The 23,144-nt window shown below is 42.0% G+C and overlaps 2 protein-coding genes across 7 annotated transcripts in view; both read right to left on the bottom strand.

The window, feature by feature from the left end:
• Positions 1 to 11: 11 nt before the first annotated feature.
• Positions 12 to 3,726, bottom strand: Tmem35b (transmembrane protein 35B). Its single transcript, XM_028759852.1, has 3 exons — positions 3,603 to 3,726; positions 1,566 to 1,746; positions 12 to 485 (listed from the first exon to the last, which is right to left on the bottom strand). The coding sequence occupies exons 1-3, from the start codon at positions 3,705 to 3,707 to the stop codon at positions 316 to 318; spliced, it is 456 nt and encodes a 151-aa protein (XP_028615685.1). The 5' UTR covers positions 3,708 to 3,726; the 3' UTR covers positions 12 to 315.
• Positions 3,727 to 5,465: 1,739 nt separating this feature from the next.
• The window catches only part of Zmym6 (zinc finger MYM-type containing 6), a 45,594-nt gene continuing 27,915 nt past the window's right edge, over positions 5,466 to 23,144 (bottom strand). For 4 of the 6 annotated variants that reach the window (XM_028759894.1, XM_028759893.1, XM_028759895.1 and 1 more), the window contains exons 10-15: positions 22,231 to 22,403; positions 21,017 to 21,164; positions 18,982 to 19,149; positions 17,548 to 17,585; positions 9,039 to 9,183; positions 5,466 to 7,491 (exon numbers count right to left, since the gene is read on the bottom strand). In XM_028759894.1, the coding sequence (XP_028615727.1) occupies positions 5,663 to 7,491; positions 9,039 to 9,183; positions 17,548 to 17,585; positions 18,982 to 19,149; positions 21,017 to 21,164; positions 22,231 to 22,403 (2,501 nt within the window). In that variant the 3' untranslated portion in view covers positions 5,466 to 5,662. The remainder of the gene's footprint in view (positions 7,492 to 9,038; positions 9,184 to 17,547; positions 17,586 to 18,981; positions 19,150 to 21,016; positions 21,165 to 22,230; positions 22,404 to 23,144) is intronic. The other 2 variants (XM_028759897.1, XM_028759898.1) reach the window with 1 other exon arrangement.

Here is a 23,144-nt window from a genome sequence, read left to right as displayed (position 1 = left end):
TAATTTCTTTACATATGCATGCATCTGTATATAATCATAGAAAAGGTGGAGAGGCACAGTCACACCAAAACATTGAGATGATTATTCAAGTAGTATTAGAATTTGGAGTGGTTTTAGTTTCTTTCCTGCTGATTTTTTGTTTTCGCGTGACATGAAGAGTGTTAATGCCCACCTCAGAATGGAGCAACATTGTTATTAGGGGAGACTGGGGCCTAGACAAGATATCTCTTTTATACTGAATGACTGTGGGCCTAACAAAGTTGTAGACACCGTGCTGTGACTGTTCCTGCTGTGGTAACTGCATGGCACGGAGACTCAATTCCTAGGGCTCCCAAGTGCAACAGGAATCTTCTTGCATCTGACCGGCCCCTTAGTTCGAGCTAAGAACTGGCAGGAATCCAGCAGCAGCAGGAGCCCCAGACAGATGACCGCTGGGATGTAAGTACTTAGTGACTCCTTCAGAACCACCAAAGTGAAGACAGCCCCTAGAACACAAAGGAAGACACCCAGGAAATCCAAGAACTCAGGGATTCCGGCCCAAGCTGACCCACTGCAGCTCAGGCCCTCCTCCCCTCCCCCAATAATCACCCCTCCACACCTCTTCCAGGAAGCAAGACAAAGAATTAAAAGCCTCTTGAGCTAATGTATGCCCTGGAATAGGGGAGAGTCAAAGAGAGAAGACAGGGATGTAGAGGCTAATTTTTCCCTCAACTCTTTCTTAATAATTCTAAATCTACTGGAGGATTCAAAATGGAGCCCAGGGGCTTGAGGAGAAGGTGTGGTAATGATCTAAAAATGAGGAAAGTTTTATAAACAGAAAGAATGTTTTAGTGGCAATAATGTGACACTGGCCAGGGGATGCAAAACAACACAAGGGTGTCTGGCCTTTGCAGCAGCAGCTGCCCTGTCTGTACACTGGCGTTTCTTGGTGGCACTCCTGAGAAAGTTTCTTCTAGAGAAATTCTCTGCCTCTTTGGTCAAGGGACTCCAGCTTTCCTGCTGGCTGCTCCAACACCCACGATACATTATACATTAAGTGGCAGCCGCTATTCCACACCCTCCAGGAGTGAGCATTTATCAGAGAGCAGGTACTCTTGAGATCATGCTACATGCTTATACTGGAACACGGTGTAGCCACAGACATGACAGGGAAAGTAGGTGACAGTGTTACGGTGGCCAGGATATGGTACAAGACATTTCAAAACTACTAGTCTCAAGATTATGGAAGTGGGGCTGGTGAGATGGCTCAGCAGTTAAGAGCACTGACTACTCTTCAAGAGGCCATGAGTTCAAATCCCAGCAACCACATAGTGGCTCACAACCATCTGTAATGAGGTCTGATGCCCTCTTATGGGGTGTCTGAAGACAGCTACAGTGTGCTTACATATAATAAATAAATACAAACCTTTGGGAGGGAGGGAGTGGGGCCAGAGCGAAAGGGAGAAACGAAAAGATTATGGAAGCTATGGTGGAGCAGGAAGTGTTCCTAGCCCCAGAAGAGAGGAGAGCATAAGGAAACACAGATTTTTTCTACCATCCCCAGGAGACCCCAGTCGCCCCCTTACCCATCGTGAGCAGGATCAAGAGTATGTTACTGAGCTCTTGTAGCACAGGTGGACCCACGACCAGCAGCAACCCAGCCAGCAGTTCCAGCCAGCCCACAGCTGTTTGGTAGTTTATAGGATCTGGCTGGTAGCGGAACACCTTCAATGGACACACCTCAGCAAACTGCTTGAACAAGTCTTTCTAGGAGTGGTAGGGAATGCCTGTCAGTACTACTCGTCAAAAAATGCAGTGCCTGAAGGCACCACAGAGACCTCCTCTGCCTGTAACTGGCTCCCCTAACAAAACTACTACAAGTAGAAGCCAGATCTTGGTTTAAGAACCCGGTAAGGAAGGGGCTACCCTATGGGGCTGACCTTTGGAATCAGGAGCAGACACGCCAAAGTAAAAAAGGGCTTCAGGTGTAGAGACAGCTTTATGTCTTCACTAGACCTCTCCATAGCTGATAACCCAGCCTCAAATCCCAGGAGAAGGGAACAGGGCTTGGACCTTCTCATCTAGGGTCAGGGCCTGGGAAAGGCCGCAGATTCTCTTTGTGCCAGGCCTAGTTTCTCTTCTCCCTGAGTATTTGCAGGTGGGATGCAAAGGCTCCTTATAGAATGACTGACACTTTCTGATGCTGGTCCTGATTCCACTGTGGCAGACACAGGAACAGCTGAGGGGATGTAAAGCAACACACCTTACTCAGACTCTTCCCTGGGTTTCCACCCTCTGGTTTCCTGTGATCCAACAGCAGCCCTGCCTCTCCTACTCTGGCCTCCAAGGATGCCATGTTGTCATCTACAGAGCTGAACCAGAACCCCACAGCTGAATTGAAAGAAAAAAACCAAAACCAAAAACGTGTTTTAAACTTATGACTTCGTGCTGGGCTACAGCGACAAAGGAGTGCATGTGGCCCGAGGGCTGCACATGAGACACACTTGCAGAGAGTTTAAGCTGTCTGGATTTTACCATATCTATCCCAAAGAACTCACCATCTTAGTGAAGAAGAAGAAAAAGAAGAAAGGGCCAGGGCAGTGGTGGCACCCACCTTTAATCCCAGCACTTGGGAGACAGAGGCAGGCGGATTTTTGAGTTCGAGGTCAGTCTGGTCTACAGAGTGAGTTCCAGGACAGCCAGGGCTACACAGAGAAACCCTGTCTCGAAAAATCCAACAAAGAAAAAGAAGAAAGAAGGAGAAGGAGGAGAAGAGGAAGAGGGGAGGAAGAAGAGAAGTGTAGTAGTATGCAGGCTTGGGAGGAAGCAACAAGAGTCTTCCACAGAGCCTGGCTTCTCTGAAGATCTGGCCGTGCTGGTGGACCCTCTCAGGATAAGGAATTACACTCAGTGACTTCTATGCTTCCTTCCCAGGCTCCATGAGACACTGAGGAGTCTAGGTTAGATTAGTAGTCTACTTTGAGTCTTGTTTGACTAGCTCTGTCATATTTTGGCAAATTACATTTTAGTTTCCAAGCTTAAAAAAGATGTCTAAGGGGCTGGAGAGTTGGCTGAGGGGTTAAGAGCATGACTGCCCTTCCAGAGGTACTGAGTTCAATTCCCAGCAACCACATGGTGGCTCACAACCATCTGTAATGGGATCCGATGCCCTCTTCTGGTGTGTCTGAAGACAGCTACAGTGTACTTACATGCACAAAAAAATGCAGGGGCAGGTGGATCCCTGCAAGTTCAAGGCCAGCCACTATATACAGTGAGTTCCTGGACAGCCAGCCAGAGCTATACAGTCAGGAGACCAGCTCAAACAAACAAACAAAAACCAAATAAAGTAAAATTCTGCCTCCCCAACCTCCCCAAACTGGAACAATGGGTGGTGGATTTGGGATGCAGAGAGGTGCTAGGTCACTTTTTCACTTTGTCTTCCTGGACCCCCTGAGCCCCGTCACTTCTCCAGCTCTAAATCGGCCTGGGGACAACATGCTCAGCCAGCAGTGGAAGCCCCGTCCCCTCCCACCTGGGGAAGGTGTAGAAAACTGGAGGGAAGGCCCAGGCGCGCTCGAGCCCGGGAACCGAGCACACACTGTCCTTCCCCGGGTGCGGCTCACCATCTGTTGTGACACGGGGGCCGAAACCTGAAAGAGCTTAGCAGCCCCTGTGAGCGCAAAGAAGACGCCGAGCAGAACTCGCAGCACGCCTAACCCGAGCAGCATAGCAGCGGCCGATTTCCTGGACAACTCTTCTTCCCTACCCGGAAGACCACAGTTGCCCCGCCCACTCGATTACTCCCAACTTCCAGCCCCGCCCACCGAAGGATACTTCCACTAAGACCCGCCCACTGAGGCCTCCCCTCACACTACTTATTGTGGAGGGGGCGGGATGACGTGTATGTCCACGTGACCCGGCCTTCAAGCCCACCCGTGCTGGAAGAATCTGACACCACCCAACCCCGTGTGTCTCTGGGTTTGCATCTGTATGGAAGTTGCACACCAGCCTTCAGAAAGTTACTTGTAAATCAGTGAGCCCTACAATTAATGAGCAATAAAGCAATAACTAAGTTTTTCTTGTCTACCTATACCTAAAATACCTGCCCCCTGTCATTGCTCAACTGAAAGAAAGAAAAATGAGAAAGATAGTTAAAGAATCCCTTACTTGCTTGCACTGGCAAACAAGAGGACCAATTTTTCTCTGGCTATTGAGTTTTTAACACATACCCAAAAAGAAAATAATAATAACACTCTAAAAATGACTAAACAATGGTCAAGGAATTTTCACAACAGTTAAAAATGATATAAAACTAACACTCAGGGTACAAGGGTAAAAGTGTTGACCTGCATACGTCTGTATACCATCAACGGCTGAGCCACTGAAAAACTATCTGACCTTTCATGAAAGTCGGCTACAGACAAGCAGGATGTGCCTGTAATTCCCACACTAGCGAGGATGAGGCCTGAGGACTGCCCAGAGTGGAATGCCAGCATGAACTTCACTGCAAGAACTAGGCCAGTGAGGACTACATTGTAAAGCCTAGTCTCCAATTAATGTTTGAAAAAAAAATCCCTAGCCCTGGTCTAGATCGGTCCAAAAGAAGCCCTAAATTATGGCCTCAGACTCTCCTGCTGTCCACGCTTGCTGGCCACCCACTTGGATCTGCTTTCCAGCTACACATGACTCTGAGAGCTGGCGACATGGCTGGTGACTAAAAGTGCTTATGTTTTTAAAGTGTACCTGCCTACTTGGTCATGCAGGGAGATACTGGTCACTGGCCTAACTTAACTCTATTTTGTCACTTTTTTTTCCTGAGTTACTTTCTCTTGTGATTACCTCAGATTCTAGGAAAGACAGAACTGACCCATAAGCATAACGTACAGCAAAGAACTAAAGCTAGCTCCAAGCAACAGGGAGCCTGGCAGAGCAGATCACCCCTTAAATGAGGGCGAACGCCACCATGATGAGGCCAAAGCCAAACTGCTCCCCTAAAACCCTGACAGTGGGAACTTCTCCAGAACAATTTGCAGCACCAGAGCTGAAAGAACGATCAATCAGACTACTGTCCTTACCAAAAAGGCACCCAACCCTCCACTGTTCCCTTTTTCTGTGATAGTTCAAAAGTCCCAGTTAGTCCTTCAAACTAAGGTGGCATTGTGTAGGACACCTTTAATTCCAGCAGCCAGGAAGCAGAGGCAGTCAGATCTCTGAGATCTAAGGTAGCCTGGTCAGCATAGATTCCAGGATAGCTAGGGCTACATAGAGAGACCCTGTCTCAAACAAAACAAAACAAAACAAACAAAACAAACCAACAACGGCTGAGCTGGGGTCAATGAATCACAATCAGTTCTTCCCAGCCCAGTCTTGCTCTGCCCTTCACTGCTCACCTCTAACTGGACAAGTGGGTTGGCCTGGTCTCTTGGGGAACTCCGTAAACAAGACATTTCCTCTGAAACTCCAAGAACAATCTCCAACATAAAGGCTACATTTTCTCCCTCGTGTTATTAAAATTATATATAATTATGCTCAGTTCCACAATTCTTAAATCCCTCGACAACAAAGGAAAATTATTAAAACATTTAATCACTGAAAATACAGATACATTAGCAAACTGTATTTTAGGATACTTATACAAAATTTAACACAAAATTATACACTCTGACGATAAGCAATACGGATACTAATCTTTCTCCTTTGCTAACTTGTCTATCCTTGGAACTAAGGATGTGACTGCCAGTCTGAGGGCGGGACCGTGAGTCTGAGGGTCTCTCTGTCTGGATGCAGTCAAGGCAGAGAAGGCGGCATCGCAGAGACAGGTGCTTGAGAAGGGAAGTAGCAGCTTCATTGCCTTTTCATGGAGCTCAGGATAACTTGTCTTTGCATTGACCCAAAACTGCGTGACAGACATTGATTTATGAACTGACTGGAATCTCATATCGGAAGATAACGCTGCAAGTTTTTCTTCTTCGGAGTCAGTGAGATTGTTATTCTGGTAACTGGCAAAGGGATCCATGAGCCACAGATTTCCCGAACGTAAGTCCTCCTCTGGTGGGTAACAATTTTGGAATACCTGAGAAAGTCCTTCCAGGTGCTCAAAAATAATGCTCGCCATGTTTCTCACACTTACATCTGCAGAGTCTAGGAACTCAGAAAATAGAGGGAACATGTCATAATCATTCTCTTGTGCACGCTTCAACCACATTTTAAGCTTTTTCTTAAATATGTCAACTTTATTATACAAATTGAAAAACGTAGCCATGGTTCCCTGGAGAGTTGAATTTAATTTATTTATAAGTGAAAATATATCTGCTAAATAGGCTAGCTTTGCAACCCATTCCTCATCATGGAAATACCTGGCCAAATCTGAGTGCTTTTGATTTAAAAATATTTCAATTTCATGTCTCAGTTCAAATAGTCTTGTTAAAATTCTCCCTCTCGACAGCCAGCGTACTTCAGCATTAAATGGTAAATTCACATGCTCAGATCCCATCTCTTCACACAAAATTGTCAACATTTGTGAATCTGAGCCATTGTTCTTTACAAAGCTTAAAATTTGTGATGACTGCAAAAGAATTTCATGTAGGCATGGAGATAGCTTTTCGGCTGCTAAGTGTTCACGGTGAATGAAACAACGTGTAAAAGTCACTGTATTCTTGGCAATTTCTTGAATTTTTGACCTTAAACGAGAACACCTGTCAGTCATGCTTGCGGCTCCATCAGTACAAAAGCCAACACAATGGTTCCAACTCAGAGATCTGCTATCAATATATTTATTTATTAATTCAAACACTTCAAGATCTGTGCTCAGAGAAGGCATTTCAGTGCAAAATAATAATTCTTCCTTCACATCTCCACAGTCATAGTCGATGAAGCGGACATAGCAGAGAAGAAGCGGCACATCTGTGGCCTCGGACGACTCATCCACCTGAAGGGCAAACCACCTGGACTCCCGGACCTTCTGCAGCAGCTGGTCTTCAATGTCTTCAGACAGTTTCTTAATCCTGCACCCAACTGTGCTATTAGAAAGAGGGATGGTTTTCATTTTGTCTCCAGCACTTGAACCCAAAACTTCAGAACACATTTCTACTAAATATGGTTTAACTAATTCTTCAGCAATCGAGAATGGCTTATTCCTGGCAGCAATTTGGAAAGCGATTAAATAAGAAGCTTTCACAAGTGACTCTTCAACTAGTAAACACTTTTTTAAAGAACTGTTTTGACATTTCATTCCAAGTGATTTTTCTTCAAAAAAGTCTATTGGCTTGTTCTCTAAATCTGAGTGTTTTGCCTTCAAATGGTTAGAAAGACTCACTGGTGTCACACTTTCACCAGGTAAGATCTCTCCACAAATGACACACTGTGGGCTTGGTGAACTTTCCTTTGATCCAGAACAGACAATGAAACCAAATTTAATATACTCTGCATTGTAAGTCTGGAAAAAGTCTATTCTTCTTCTCTTTGCAGGTGGAGAATCAGGTTCTTCATTTTTCCAATCTGGCAGAGGTAAATCTAAAGGAAATATATGAATCACTGTTACGATATGAACATGTATAATATGATATGAACAGATGTATTATGAAAAACTGGACAAAGAACTATTAACACAGCTTGACCCAATTTTGCCTATAAAATTTAAAATCTAGAAGTTGAAAAGAACACTTAAGAGGCTAGAGTGTAGCTCAGTGGCAGAATGCTTTCCCTGGGATGTGTGACAGCCAGAAGCTAATCCTTAGCACCAAGGCAGACAAACCAACCACATGTAAATTCTAAGGCCAGCCCTGGAGTTTGGCTGTGTTGTGTACTCTAGAATCTAATCCCAGCACTCAGGAGGCAGAGGCAGGTGGATCTCTAGTGAATTAGAGGCCAGCCTGATATACAGAGTAAGTTCTTGGATAGCCAGGGCTACACAGAGAAATCCTAACTCAAAAAAACAAATAAAAAGACCCAATAATACAAAACAAAAATGAAAATTAAGTGCAAGCATCTCAGATGTCCACAGACCCTTTACTACTGTTTACCTGTTACATGAACTTCTGTAACCGGTAAGAGTATCATTTTCAATGGAAATATAAAACAATCAAATTTCAAGAAAGAATTCTCTTTTACTCCTTCCAAAGGAAAGGAACCCTATTAGAATGTCGATGATCACTTTTTACCAGAGTAAGCTTTATCTATTTGTTTATTTAGAGACAGGCTCTTGCTATTCAGCCCAAAATGGCTTTAAACTCAAGATTTTTCTGTCTCATTCTTCCAAACAGCTGGGACTATAGTAGCTCACCACAAAGGCCCAGACTAGGCTTTTTACATAACATGTTAGTCTATGGAACAAAGCTATGATTAACAACAAAAGAAACTGGGACTATAGCTCTGTGGCAAAATGCAAAGCTCTAAATTGACACATTGACAACACACACGCACACGCACACGCACTTTGGGCAGAGGTGGCTACTAAAATAACTGTAAAACACAAGGAATATGAGTTGAAGGCATTACCATTGATTGGGGCAACACTTTATAGCTTTTCTATGGAGGAGTTCACACAATTTTTTATCACCAACACCCCAGACCCTATATTATCTATTATTTCAGTAACCTATAATTAAATAATTAAATGCAGAGTTTAAAAGAAAGGAAGGAAGAAGAGAAGAAACAAAAGATTGAATGAGCTAAGGCTGAACTAATGCTTTTAAGCAAATATGTATGTCAGTAATTATAACGGCTTATCTATACATTTGAAAGAGCAACACACACTTGTATAAAATGTTTACCTCTACATACAATACTCTGTAGCATATGAATTTGAAGTATATAATTCAAGAACTAATATTTTACACTCAAAATTACTGCCTTTACCTTTTTATAAAAAAAAAAAAGGAAGGAAGGAAGGGAGGGAAGGAGGGAGGGGGGGGGGGGGGGAGGGAGGGAGGGAGGGAGGGGGGGGGGGGGAGGGAGAGAGAGAGAGAGAGAGAGAGAGAGAGAGAGAGAGAGAGAGAGAGAAGGAAAAGAAAAGAAACAAAGTAGAAAACAAACCTCATACAAGGTGCCAGGACACTTACCTGTCTGGCATGCAGCATGGTGGGTATGTGGTCTGCAGGAGGTAGCCTTGGTCTGTGTGACTGGCTTGCACAATATGCCTTTGTTCTTTAGAAGCTTGACAGGCTGCGAAGACTGAAGTCTCTCAGCAGGTGCCTGTGTACTTCCCTAGTTAGAAACAAATCAATAAACCAGAGTGTTTTTAGTACATTACCAATGACTATATTGCTATTATATGAAAAGCAACGTTATTCCTCTAGAAGATAGTTACAAACAGAAAGCATTCTGGGGGAGAAATTAACAACACCACTAACTCCTAATTCCCCTAATCAGCATTGATTCCATTTATTGACTTTTTAAAAATATTCTGGGAGAGTCAGGCGTGGTGGTACATGCTTTTAACCCCAGCATTGGTGTGGGAGCAGGGCAGGGGAGAGGGTGCAGAGGCAGGTAGATCTCTGAGTTCGAGGCCAGCCTGGTATAAAAAGCGAGTTCCAGGATAGCCAGGGCTGTTACACAGAGAAACTTTGTCTTGAAAAACAAAGAAACAAACAAAAAATTCTGGAAGATGGATATGGCTAGCATGGGCAAAGCCCTAGGTTCAATCCCTAGTAACATGGACATACCCACATTCACATACACACAAACATATACACACACATACATATCATATACACACATTCTCACATACACACACAAATACACACATATATACATGTACACACATACACACACATAAATTATTCTGCCTAAAACATGAACCAAATAAAGAAAAAATTTGCTGATAAGCATAATTATTTTTTAAAAAACTACATCCAACCTCAGACTCCATAAAAAAAATTTATATATAATCACTACTGATTAAAGATCTCAACTGAGCTGGGAGGTGGTGGCACACGCCTTTAATCCCAGCACTTGGGAGACAGAGGCAGGTGGATTTCTGAGTTCGAGGCCAGTCTGGTCTACAGAGTGAGTTCCAGGACAGCCAGGACAACACAGAGAAACCCTGTCTTGAAAAACAAAACAAAAAACAAACAAAAAAAAAATCTCAACTGAAAACACAAAAGTGTAGAGAATTTCAAAATGACCAGAACAGAAAGGAACTATTCTTAAGAGCAATGTAAAATCAAAGCAAAAAAATATTGATACAAGGCTGGAGAGATGGCTCAGAGGTTAAGAGTACTCAGAGGTCCTGAATTCAGTTCCCAGCAACCACATGGTAGCTCACAACCATCTGTAATAGGATCTGATACCCTCTTCTGGTGTCTTCTGGTGTCTTCTGTCTGATGACAGCTACAGTGCGCTCATATACATAAAATAAATGAATAAATCTTTAAAAAAATATTATACATTTGACAACGTAGAAATTAAAAAACAAAAACCAAAAAACTTTTGTAAACAAAGACCTCCATAAAGCAAAGTTAAAAGAAAATAGAGTGAGATATTTATTTAAAACACCTTTCTTTCATTCAGAAAACATTTACCAAATGTTTACCATAAGCCAAGCACTGTCTAAGCCCTGAGGATACAACAGAAAACCGACAAACAAGAGTTCTGCTCTCACGCACCTCACATCTGAGAGGAGACACAGAAACAGGTCCAGCACTCAGATGACAAACATCCATGTAAATGGTGGCAAGAGCGGTGGAGGGTGAGGGAGCTGAGAGTGACTCCCTGTGAAAGGCGCGTGGGAGTGAAGCCTGACTCTCTGAGTTACTCAAGAGCCAGCCAGCTTGGAGGAAACAGTTCTGCTAGTAAAGGCACTGCCACCCAGCCTGACCACCTGAGTTCAGGCCCCAGTTTGAGTCCTGGAATCTCTGTAGTAAAAGGAAAGAACAGATTCCTCCCAGAGTTGTCCTCTGACACCCACATAAGTACAGTAAGTACAAAATTAAAGAGAAAAGGTGTGTGCATAGCTGACAGCCCTCTAGCCAGACTCAACTCTGAAAATAACCACTCCTCCCAGCTGATAGATCAAAATGGCAGCATATATGGCAAGTTTCAGCTCAGCACCCTGCTCTTGTTTAGCAAGCTATGTTGGAGGTATATTGACATGACTTTATATGTCAATAGCTGCCTAGTCCCTCAGACAGTATTCTATTACTAAATGAGCCAGAAGGACAATATAAACCTTGTGCAAATACAAACAATGCCATGATACGTCCCTATCCTTACACATAAACTCATCCTACATGTGCTAGTATTTCTATGGAATAAAGGCTAAGGGTTACTGATGAGTTACAAACATGTGATTTAAATTCTGATGGCATCAACACATTGCTCTTGAAAAAAGTTGTTATCTAAGTGTATGGCCACAAACAATATGTGTCAGCTCATTTTCCAATATCCTAGTAACATGATTTAATCCCAGCACTGAGGCAGAGTCAGGCAGATATCTATGAGTTCAACGCCAACCTGGTCTACAAAGTGACTTCTGTGATAGCCAAGGCTACCCAGTGAGATGCCTGTCTCAAACACCACCATCATCATGCCCACAAATTCTGTCTAGACATAGTGATGCACAGCCACACTCCCAGCACTTAGGAGGCAGAGACAGAAGGACAATCCTAGATTCAAGAGCAGACTGACTACACAGTGAAGACTACTCTGTCTCAAAAAAAACTTTGTATGTTTTCAAATGAATGTGCCATGAAACTCACACAGTAAACAACTAGAAATAATTTGCCCTGTTAAAAATTCTTTCCCAATCAGTTTTTCTCAGAGGAACTCACCTACTTACTGGTGCCTTTCCAGGATATTCTCTACGTCTGGACAAGCAGATGTCCATGTGTATTTAAAGCACAAATGAGAGTGTGCTACACTAAGGTTTATGCCTTCTTTCCAGAAGCCTGTACACATAGGCCCTACTCTTTTTGACAAAGGCATAGTATCCCATGACATGACTATAAACAGGGTTGCTTTATCTGTAACCCAGAGCCTCAGCTTGTCTGTGCAGCCTCTGGGTAGGTTATGTACACAGAGGTGAGACTGGAAAGAGGCACATCTCAGACTCTGCTTGTGCACTCAAGAGTGATCTATGGCTCCAGCCACTGATGGGAAAATTGGGTTTCAAGCTTCTGTAATTACAAACAATGCAAACCAATTATAAACCACACCTGCACTGTTGTGATCTTCCTGCCTTTGCTTCTAAGTGATGAGATTACAAGAACACTCCATATAGTCAAGTTTCATCTCTTGGAAACAGTGAAGACGAATATTGTTGAGAATTACTTTAATGCCCAGGTCTGTAAACCAATAGATACATACTCTTGCCTGTTTTCTACTGTTTGTTAGGCCTTTTTTTATTTATTCTCTTTACATATTTTTAAAAACTAGTTTTTAGGGTTGGGTATTATAGTTGGTTTATAGAGCACTTGCCTAGCACTCTGAGGCTCTGATTCAATCGAAAGCACACATGCACTCAAACAGCAAAATCAATGCCACCTCTGCATTTACCCGTTTCTTCCTTTCCTCTCCCTGAGGCAGTCTCACTGTGTAGTGCCAGGTGGCATAGAACTCACTAGACCAGGCTGCCCTTGAACTCACAGTTATCTACCTGCCTCTGCCTCTCAAGTGCTGGGATTAGAAGTATGGGAGCCAGCATGCCCAGACCATTTATCTTTGAGTCTGGAATATTGAATTTCCCTTACAGATTCCTTAATTGCTTCTGAGTTTTGTGACATATTTGTGATATTTTCCTCTATATATTTCTTAGCTCTTTTGTTTCTTACATCTAAATCCCCATTTGAACTTCATTTTGTTAAAACTGGTTGGTAGAAATGAAAATTATTTTCTTCTATATGCCTAGTTGTCCCATTATTATTTATTGAATAATTCACTTTCTCCTACTGATCTGAAATATCACCATTTATTCTCACAGTATATAATTATATTTGAGTCTGATTTTTTCACGTCTTAGGAACGCTGTGGTTTCTGAAACCTCAATACCTACCCCAAGTAACAAACTTCTCCAACAAGAACATATCTCCTAATCTCCCTAAACAGTTCATCAGCTGAGGATCAAGCACTCAAATACATGTGTCTAAGGCGCCATCCTCATTCAGACTACTGCCAGCTAAATCTGACCTTTTGCATGAGGGTTGCTGGGACTCAGACTCAGGCCTCCAGAACAAGTGCTCTTGCTTAGCCAGCGCCATCTCTTGCTTGGCTTTTCTTCTCATCTCCCATAGTCTCACCTTCATTTACTATAACAGCGGAACACTGTTTCTGTCACTGTGCTTGATGACTACCTGTTAATTTTTAAATTTTGTGTGTCACTGATTGCTAATAGTTTTACATCTGTTTCTATGGTTTTCCTTTGGATGGGTGGTTGGGTGGTTGGTTATCTGGATTTTCCTTGAATTTCCTGTTATTAACGTTCCCATCTATTGATGGTTTAAATGACCTTTATCTTAGTGTTTTTAGGGGATGTTTATGCACAACAATTTCCTATTATGCATGGCTTTTGTTTCCATAGTTTCAGTTACTCATATCACCTGTGGTATTAAAAAATCTAAACAGGAAATTCCAGAAACAAATGATCCAGAAACTTTAAATGGCATGCCATTCTGAGTAGCATTCTGACAAGCTGCACTGCTCTGTCCTTATACGATGGTGGGTGTTTGGTTGGCTGACTTTATCTTTATTTTTAGTCATGGCACTGATGACAACAGGGATCAGAACTATCAGAAGTCTTGCATGTGTTAGGGAACTGCTCAATCACTGAAGCACACCCTGAGCATCCTTAGATTGTTGACTCTCTTCCTTTCTCATCTCTTCCTTCCCTGTCTCTCTCCTTCCTTCTTTCCTTACTTCCCTTCTTCAGGGCATCAATAAGTAGTCCAGCCTGGCCTAGAACTTGAGGTGACTCTCCCACATGTGCCTCCCAAATGCTGACATTACATGTGTGCCACCATATCCAGGCTCCCTTGGGTCTCTTTAAAATACCACATAGACAATGGTTGGTTCCAGACAGGCTTTTCTTACTTTGACCTTATAGCCCCAGATTCACATATCCACTTGTCTACTGGTACTTACTCTTAGGTGACTAATAAGCTGTCTCAAGTATGTCTTAAAAAGAATCCTAATCCCACAGCCCCCTCCCTAGTGTTCCCTGCCTCATACAGTCCCTGTTCTGTTTTGCTGAGTGGCTTCAGTGCCTTCCCACCTATCTTCCTGATGCTATTTCTGCTCTTTGCAGGATTTTCTTCCACATTGTTGCCAGAATTTGTTTTGTTTTCTTTTTTATGAGACAAAGCTGTACTACACCTTGGTATGTATCTGAGGATGATGTTAAACTTCTCATCCTCCTGCCTGCTGGCTACTGGATTTATGCAGACCCAGAGCTTCACCCATGCCAGGACCTTACTCTACTAATTCTCTCCCTCCTCTCTCACAAAAAACTTGGGAGATCAATCAATATGGGAGGCTAAGGCAGACCAATGGTAATTCAGGAAGTCTGAATGAGGACATTGTATTAAATGAAAACAAAACAACAACAAACCCAGCCTCCCTGATTCACACGTCAGACCATGTGACTCCTCTGCTTCTAAACATCAAATACAATCTGGAAAATAACAATAAAGACAGTAGAGAGGATCCTGTCTCCAAAATTAACCCTTCCCTAAATTGATTTTGATAGTGGTATTTTATCACAGCAACAAAAGAAAGCATCTAATAAAATCAAATAAACAAATCTAATTCTGGATGATGGAGCTATGGCAGATCAGGGTTTGGCAAAGTGCACTGTGGTGGTCTGAATGTAACTGAGCCCCACAGGTCTACAGGGAGTGGCACTATTAGGAGGGGTGGCCTTGTTGGAATAGATGTGGCCTTGGTGGAAGAAGTGCGTCACTGTGAAGACAGGTTTTGAGGGCTCCTATGCTCATGCCATGCCCAGTGACAGTCTCCTTCTGCTATCCTAGAATCAAGATGTAGAATTCTTGGCTCCTCCAGCACCATGTCTGCCTGCAATGCTGTCATGCTTCCCACCATGACAATAATGGACTGAACCTCTCAAACTGTAAGCCAGCCCCAATTGAATGTTTTCCTTCTAAGAGTTGCTTCAGTCATGGTGCCTCTTCACAACAATGGAACTCCGAGACATGCACCTTCACTTGTTTTGCATATAAAGTTTTATTGGGAATGCAGTCACCCACATGTTGTCTGTGGCCTTGTTGGAGGAAGTATGTCACTGGGGGCAGGCTTTGAGGTCTCAGATGTTCAAGCCAGGCCTAGTATGGCATTTTCTTTTTCTGTAGCCTGCTGATCCATATGTAGAGCTCTCAGCTACCTCTCTAGTACCATGTCTGCCTACACAGCACTATACTTCTTACCATATGATAATGTACTGAATCTCTGAGCTGTAAACCAACTTTAATTAAGTGTTTTACTTTATAGGAGTTGCTGCAGTCATGGTGTCTTTTCACGGCAATAGAAACACTAAGATAGAAATTATATAGACTATTTTTATAAATGTATGTTGTTATGGTTTGTATAAGCTGGGCCCAGGGAGTGGAAATATTAGAACACGTGGCCTTGTTGGAATAGATGTATCACTGGGTATGGGCTTTAAGGCCCTCATCTTGTTTTGTTTTGTTTTGTTTTGTTTTGTTTTGTTTTGTTTTTCGAGACAGGGTTTCTCTGTGTAGCCCTGGCTGTCCTGGAACTCACTCTGTAGACCAGGCTGGCCTCAAACTCAGAAATCCACCTGCCTCTGCCTCCCAAGTGCTGGGATTAAAGGCATGCGCCACCACTGCCCGGCTAAGGCCGTCATCTAAGCTGCCTGGAAGCCAGTATTCTCATAGTAGCCTTCAAATGAAGATGTAGAACTCTCAGCTCCTCCTGTACCATGCCTGCCTGGATGCTGCCATGTTCCCACCTTTATGATAATGGACTGAACCTCTGAACCAGCCCCAATTAAATGTTGTCCTGATAAGAGTTGCCTTGGTTATGGTGTCTGTTCACAGCAGTTAAACCTTAACTAAGACATGTGTTAATAATGCTTATTAGCTATATATAGTAACATCTTACTTGCACAGTTAATGACATAATTATTAGTGGTGCAAGTGATTAATCACAATTTAAAATGTGATTTAGTATAAACATGTAATATCTAAATGTGTTCAAGTTAATTTAATGGCTTTCATTAATGAGCAAACTGTCTGAAAATAATTAAGTAGATATTATCACCTTCCAACAGTTTAAATAGTTTAAATACTGGGAGTTAAGCGGATTGAACTGGACAAGCTACCTTTCTAAAATAGTGACTTCAGGCAAGACTTGAGGTAAAGAGTGAAGCGAATGTGGTCTGAACCCTCAACTAAGGGTATATAGATAAACTTCCCATTGTTTGCCTCTTTACTATGAAACAGGAACCCATATTTGGATCATTACCTTCAAAAATAGTAATTACTGATAGAATACGGTTAAATGTGACAGCAGATACAGCCTGACCACTTATCTGTAGCAACCTCAATGGTTGCTACACCTTGAGAGGTCAAGCTTGTGTGGCAGGTGTCTTTACCTGCTGAGCCATTTTGTTAGTCTACCTGCTTTCATTTCATCAAGAACAATTCATGCTGGAACCACTAGTTTTCCCACTTCTTCTGTTCTACTTGCCTGGCTATTCTTTTCTAAGCTAGGAGAGTGGTTTGCCTGGTTTACCACGTGGCTCTGGGGTTTCTGAGTGCACCTCTCATCCTGTGCAGGATGCATCTTCACATCCTCCTAGTGTAACACCATGAGACACCACAGCGGTGGTTTGGTAATCTTGTAGATTTTTATCATCTAACTTCTGTTCAAAGGCACTGGATGTGGGGCACACTCTCAGCCCAAGTAGCACCACTGTGTAACACTTGAATGACACTGCTACGTAAGACTTTTAATTTTATCAGGGGCAAATGGCCAGCAAAGTCATCAAGTCAAGATCTAACACTGTATATGTAAGATTAAACATGTGATGCTGACGAAGGCTGACGGGTTTACCCGCCTGCTGAGGTGATGACCGGCACGGTGCAATCCTCAAACCCTACCAGGTCTCCAAGTACACATTCTTGGAAATTATTTAAATCTGGGGAAGTTTCACATGTTTAAGATTTGGGACATACTGTAAGAGATTAAGTAAATTCACACTCAGTACTATTTTCAGACTCATATAGTTCAAAATTACAATGGGACCGTGCTGAACTTTCCAAAGACTTTCTAGACTAAACCAAAAATACTTTAAGGTAGGAAGAGGAAAAAATAAGCAGACAGAAGGATTTAGCAAGCACTTAAACAATTAAAGGACCTGAATATAAACTGCAAGACAAATCAAGAGTATGTCCTTATTAATGATCTAGAGTCCACTGATATAGTCCAGAACAGAGAATGTATTACTACTCAATCTTTTGAAAAGACTAAACAGAACAGCATTTATGTAATATATGTGTGTATAAGCATATATGTGTATGTATATATACTAGATTATAACCAAAATGAAAGCCAAAGTAAGTAGGGATTATCAAGTAACATATTAACAAAACAACTCACATTTCCAGTGATCTTTGCTACTGCTATAGGACCAGCACCTGTTACAAATCAGAACACACATGATCATTCCCAAGGTAGTCATAAGTAAACATTGAAATTAAAGCATTTGGTTTTTCTCATTAAAGTGGGTTAGAGTCTGGACTAGAGTTTTTCAAAAAAAAAAAAAAGAAGAAGAAAAAGAAAAAAAAGTGGTCCAAAGGAATACTATGGTGCCTGACTAAAGGTAAGATCCCCTACCTCAGGCCCACTACTTCATTAGAATGCCTGGCAACAAAGAAGCAAGCAGTGGGGGTTGGTGAGACGGCTCAGCAGCTCTACTGCTTGGTGTACAAAGCATGAGGCCCTGAGTTCAGATCCCCAGAGCCCATGTTTAAAAACAAGAACAACAGACATGTCTCTGCATCTGTAACCCCAGTTGAGACAGGAGGATCCCTGGACTCTACTGACCTTTCCAGCCTAGCCAGTCAATGAACTCCAGGTTCACTGAGACCCTGTTTTAAAAACTAAGGTAGAGCTGGGCAGTGGTGGCGCACACCTTTAGTCCCAGCACTTGGGAGGCAGAAGCAGGTGGATTTCTGAGTTCGAGGCCAGCCTGGTCTACAGAGTGAGTTCCAGGACAGCCAGGGCTATACAGAGAAAACCTGTCTCAAAAAACTAAAAAACAAAAACAAAAACAAAATAAACAAACAAAAAAAAAACCTAAGGTGGATTAAGGTGTTTGCCACTCAAACCTGAGTTTGATCCTCAGATCCCAAGTTGAAGGAGAGAACTGACTCCCAAAAGTTGTCCTCTGACCTCCACAAACAAGGCCTGGCATGTGCCTGCCCACACTTATGCACATATAACATACATACATACATACATACATACATACAATGTATACAATAATGAAATTTAAATCTTCAACAACTAGATGGAGAGTGATGGAAGACGTCTAACATCAACCTCTGGCTTCTATGTCCACCCACCTATTCAGAAGTAAGTATATATGTACATACCCCACCCCCAACACACACACATAGTGGACGGTATATTAAAATTGTTCAAATTGTTTTTGTTTATTTTATTTTATGTGTATGAGTGTTTTGCCTGCATGTATGTATGTGCACCATATGCATGCCTTATGCCCATGGAACTCAAAGGGGGACATCAGCTCTCCTGGAACTGGAGTTACAAATGATGAGAGCTTCTATATAGCTACTGAGAGCAGTACCGGGGTCCTGTGCAAAAGCAGCAGATGCTCTTAACTATGTCCATCTCTGCAGCTCATTAGATTCCTTTAAAAAGTTAACTATACACACCCCTTCCTTTCCTACTCACCCCTCACCCTATACAGTGGGCATACTTTCTCATTACTATAAAGGCATTACCAATAAGAACTCTTAGACTAGGCAATACTTGCCTCTTATCCAGTGCCTCTGCATCAAGTCATACCTGTTAAAACACTGTTAGAGTTCCTGGTGGGTTGAAATGCAGGTATTTTTGCCAATGATGTCACACTGGTTATAACTGGTGTTGTAGCTATCCTTGGAGAAGGGAGTGCTGTCACAACAGTTTGTGCCTTGGGAATAATTATCTGTGCTGGCTTTGGGAGCACAAACACTACAAAAAAAGGGTAATGATACAAATTAGCATGGCCCCTACAACAAGGATGGCATGCACATTCATGAATTGTTACATAAAAAATAAGAAAACAAATAAATGCTGATTAAAATAGACAACAAAGTTAGATATAGTACAAAAGGGTCACACGGGAATAAAACTGTTTAACAAACAGTTTCTCAGGAAGTAATATGAAGCTCCACCTCTGTGTAACATCAGCTTGGGTGATTCTGGTAAAGTCTGTGTTCACTGGAACTTAGGAAGAGCCGGGTTCTGTAAAACTCTAATTTCAAATGACAATCTAAAGTCCATATAAGACATCCCAAAATTTAGTAATTTTAATATCTAACAGGTAAAATGCCAGGTATTATCAGCTTTGGGATTAACTGGAAGTTGATGAAGAAGCTGCCCCTCCATGTAACACTTTTTTCTCTTTTAAGTTAGTATACAAAATAATAGGCTTCATTTTCAAACTGTGTATCATTGTATTTTACTAATATTGATCCTCATTATTCTGCCATGTACACATGCCACCTTGTCCCCTTCCCCTGCAACAGCTCCCCTGCTGCTCTATGTACGTGAAAGAAAACAGACACTGGCTTTCTTCTTTTCCTCTGCTCCTTAGACCCTTCCTCCCGACAGTCTCCCTTCTCGTAGCAGTGGTTTCCCTCAACTGTACTGTACTGTAAGATGAGCATCCCACCACCAACCCGACAAGTCCTAGGATGGGCTGGCTAACACAGAGGCTGAGAACAGACATATCTAACAGAGTCCAAGGTAACTAAGAGCAAACTGTAAGAAGCCAAAGCACACAGATTCTGTCAATCATTAGTCCCCAAGGTTCTTGGCTGAGGATCTATGTGGTTCGGATGGGAGATACTACTGAGAGGACACACTTTAAGGACATCCCTCACACCCACTCATCTTGATTTTCTTTTTGACCACATTAGTTGTCCTACTTGTAAAGTTATTTTATTTTTCAGGAAAAAAAACTTTGCTACCCATGAAGAACTGGTCTACTTTATTTTTCCTAAAATAATTAATGTGCTGCTCTTTTTTCTTTAGCTACAAGCAAGTTCTGCATCAAATTCTACCCCACGCACAGAAACCATGTTAACATACTTACAGCCTCTCCCTTCGTTTGCCATCTTTTTAATTTTTATTTCTAGTTATAGTAACTGAGTAGTATGGATCCCTTAGTTTTACATACTTAGATTCACATTGGTTGAATCAAAAGCAATCAAAGTAAATTTTCCTATGAAGTAAGTATGTATTTATTAATTTCTTGCTTTGATTATGACAGTAAAAAGCATCAGAATTAATTTTCTCTCAAAGGCCGGCCATGTGATAGCTTTTTGTCAACTTGACACAAGCTCTGATCATCTGAGAAGAGAGAATCTCAACTGAGAAAATGTCCTATCCTGTAGAGCACCCTGTAGGCAAATCTGTAGGGCATTTTCTTGACTGGTGATTCATGTGGCAGTGTCACTCCTGGGCAGGTGGCCCTGGGTTGCATGAAAAAAGCAAGCTGAGCAATGGAAAACAAGGCAGAGCAGCACTGCTTCATGATCTTTGTTCAGTTCCTGCCTCCAAGTTCCTGCCTGGAGCTCCTTTCCCTGGCTTCCCTCCGTGAGGGAGTATGACCTGAGAGCTGCAAGGTGAATAAATCCATTCTTCCCCAAGTTGCTTTTGGCCACAGCAATAAAAACTAAAACATACTTGTCATTAAGGTGCCTTAAAGAAAGCTTTCAGGAGTGCAGGCTGTAGGAATGCAAGAAAACTTTGTTTTTATTGTAGTATTTCACTGGGTGTGCTGACAGTATATCCTAGCACTGACCAAAAGAGCCTGTAACCAAGCTTAATTTACCTTTTCTTTGTGGAACTGGGTCATTCACACTATACTGATGGCAAAACTTCAAGACACAGAACAGGTTACAGAAGTATTTGATGTTGCCTCTCCACTTCAAGGACTCATTTAGCTTACCCTGCCGCTTACAAGCATCGCACCTGGCTGTCTGAGAATCAAAGGAAAGACAAGGAAGGATTAAAACTATGAAAACATAATATTAACCAGAAACCAGAAACACTAATGAAAATGGTATATGAATTAGTGAGATTATAAAATGAAGGTTCCCTAGTTAAAATGCTGTAATTAAAAACATATTATTTGTTCCACATAACATGTCCTAACAATTTTATTTGTTTGGGTTTTTTTTTTTTTTCAAGAATGGGGTTCTCTCTGTAGCCCTGGCTGTGCTTGAACTCAATTCTTTATACTAGGTTGGCCTTGAACTCACAGAGATCTGCCTGCCTCTGCCTCCAGAGTGCTGGGATTAAAGGTGTGCCACTACAACCCAGCCTAAGTACCTTTTTCTTAAGCATTATGATTGGTCTTTGGCCATTTAATGGTTAAAATACATAATATTCCTCAACAAGAAAATTACATTTAGAATGAGGTATTAAGGAAACACAGATTTCAGTAGAGTGCTGTGGGCGCTATGTAGCTGCCACCTACTAGCTTCCTCGAGGACATGCCACTCACCTCTCTGGCTCCACTCCTTCTATTTATAAAGTGGCAACAACACACCTAGCCCTCAGGACTGACACTGGGAATGGAACAATCAACAGGAAAGCGCCAGGTCTCTACTATGCTTATATAACTATTCCTGCTACCACATGCCTTTCAAAACTAGGAAAGTAGGTAAGACCATCAGTTTGCCTCGTGACCTATGAAGGGAGGACAAGTAAATTCCAGAGTAACCAGAATGAGAGCTACTTAAAGCAAAGTTATGTAAATTTCTAACCTAAAAGCTACAAACAAGGTCATCATACTTTATAAGAGAGAGAGAGAGAATAAAAGAGCACACATTATCTTTACTCTGGCTAGAGATTCCTCTCAGTGGTACAGTTTGTCTAGCAGGCATGAGGTTCTAAATTCAGCCCTAACACCAGGATAGTGAGGAAAGAGACATCCAGAAATCCCAAACTCTAAATACATTCTTTTCACATAATTTGAACATATTTTAATTGAAAATGATTAGCATTTATTTCAAAATAAGACAAAGAACATGTCCTATTTACCTGATACAACAGAGCTGTAAACTTAGACATGCAATCTTCACAGCAGAAAACCTGGAGCTTGCCTTCCAGTTGATTTTCCACAAAATTTGCAGAGGTCTGTAAACAGTAACTGCACGTCTTACAGTAGTTTCCCCATCTTTCCCCAAAGTCTCGAACCGAGAGGACCTTGCAAACTAACCACCAGCAAGGACACAAGGAGAGACAAATATGCATTAGTTTTAAGGAGGTGAAATGGCTGTCTGTTGTCTGGGCTCATTCCCAGCCAGCTGCGACACTAAAGGCCTACAAGCCCAGCACCTGCAAGACAGAGGCAGGAAGATCACAAGTTCCAGACCAGCCTCAGTTACTTTATCAAGTTCAAGGCCAAAAAAGAGGCTGAAGAAATTGTCCAGCAGTTAAAAGATCTTTCAAAAGACCTGGGTTTGATTTTCTGACATAATTATTTGCCTCTATATTATAGGATAACCTCCATACTCACAAAACAAACTCAAATTAACATTTAAATATGCTCTAAATAAAGAATCATCCATGTTCTGAAATGTCAGAGGTTTCTTAAACCAAGTAGTAGCAATTGATTAAATTCCTACTTTACAAATAGGTAAAGCAAAAAAATAAAAATCCTAGCTAAACTTACAAGCTTTTCTCTACTAATGCCATTAACTCTAGTTTTTCTTCATTGAGATTATTGAAATGCTTAAATATAAGCTGTATAAATTCAACATTTTAAGAATGTTCAAGCAGCTGTGTGGCAGTGGCACATGCCTTTGCCGGGTAAGTAAAGGATCTCTATAATAAGAGTTTGAGGCTAGCCTGGTCTACAGAACAAGTTCCAGGACAGCCAAGGCTACACAAAGAAACCATGTCTTTTTTTTTTTTTTTTTGGTTTTTTCGAGACAGGGTTTCTCTGTGTAGCC

Source organism: Grammomys surdaster, unplaced genomic scaffold, assembly GCF_004785775.1.
Source record: "Grammomys surdaster isolate TR1022 unplaced genomic scaffold, NIH_TR_1.0 126313, whole genome shotgun sequence".
Lineage (NCBI taxonomy): Eukaryota > Metazoa > Chordata > Mammalia > Rodentia > Muridae > Grammomys > Grammomys surdaster.
Note: the sequence above shows the minus strand (reverse complement) of the source record. Positions and strands in the feature narration are given on the sequence as shown.

Bases quoted from the DNA above. Each gene is read 5' to 3' on its own strand.
- Tmem35b (XM_028759852.1), bottom strand. From the start codon at position 3,707: ATGCTGCTCGGGTTAGGCGTGCTGCGAGTTCTGCTCGGCGTCTTCTTT. The intron at 1,747-3,602 runs GTGAGCCGCACC...TACCACTCCTAG, and splicing joins CCCCCGTGTCACAACAGATG to AAAGACTTGTTCAAGCAGTT. The intron at 486-1,565 runs GTAAGGGGGCGA...TTTGTGTTCTAG, and splicing joins CTTGATCCTGCTCACGATGG to GGGCTGTCTTCACTTTGGTG.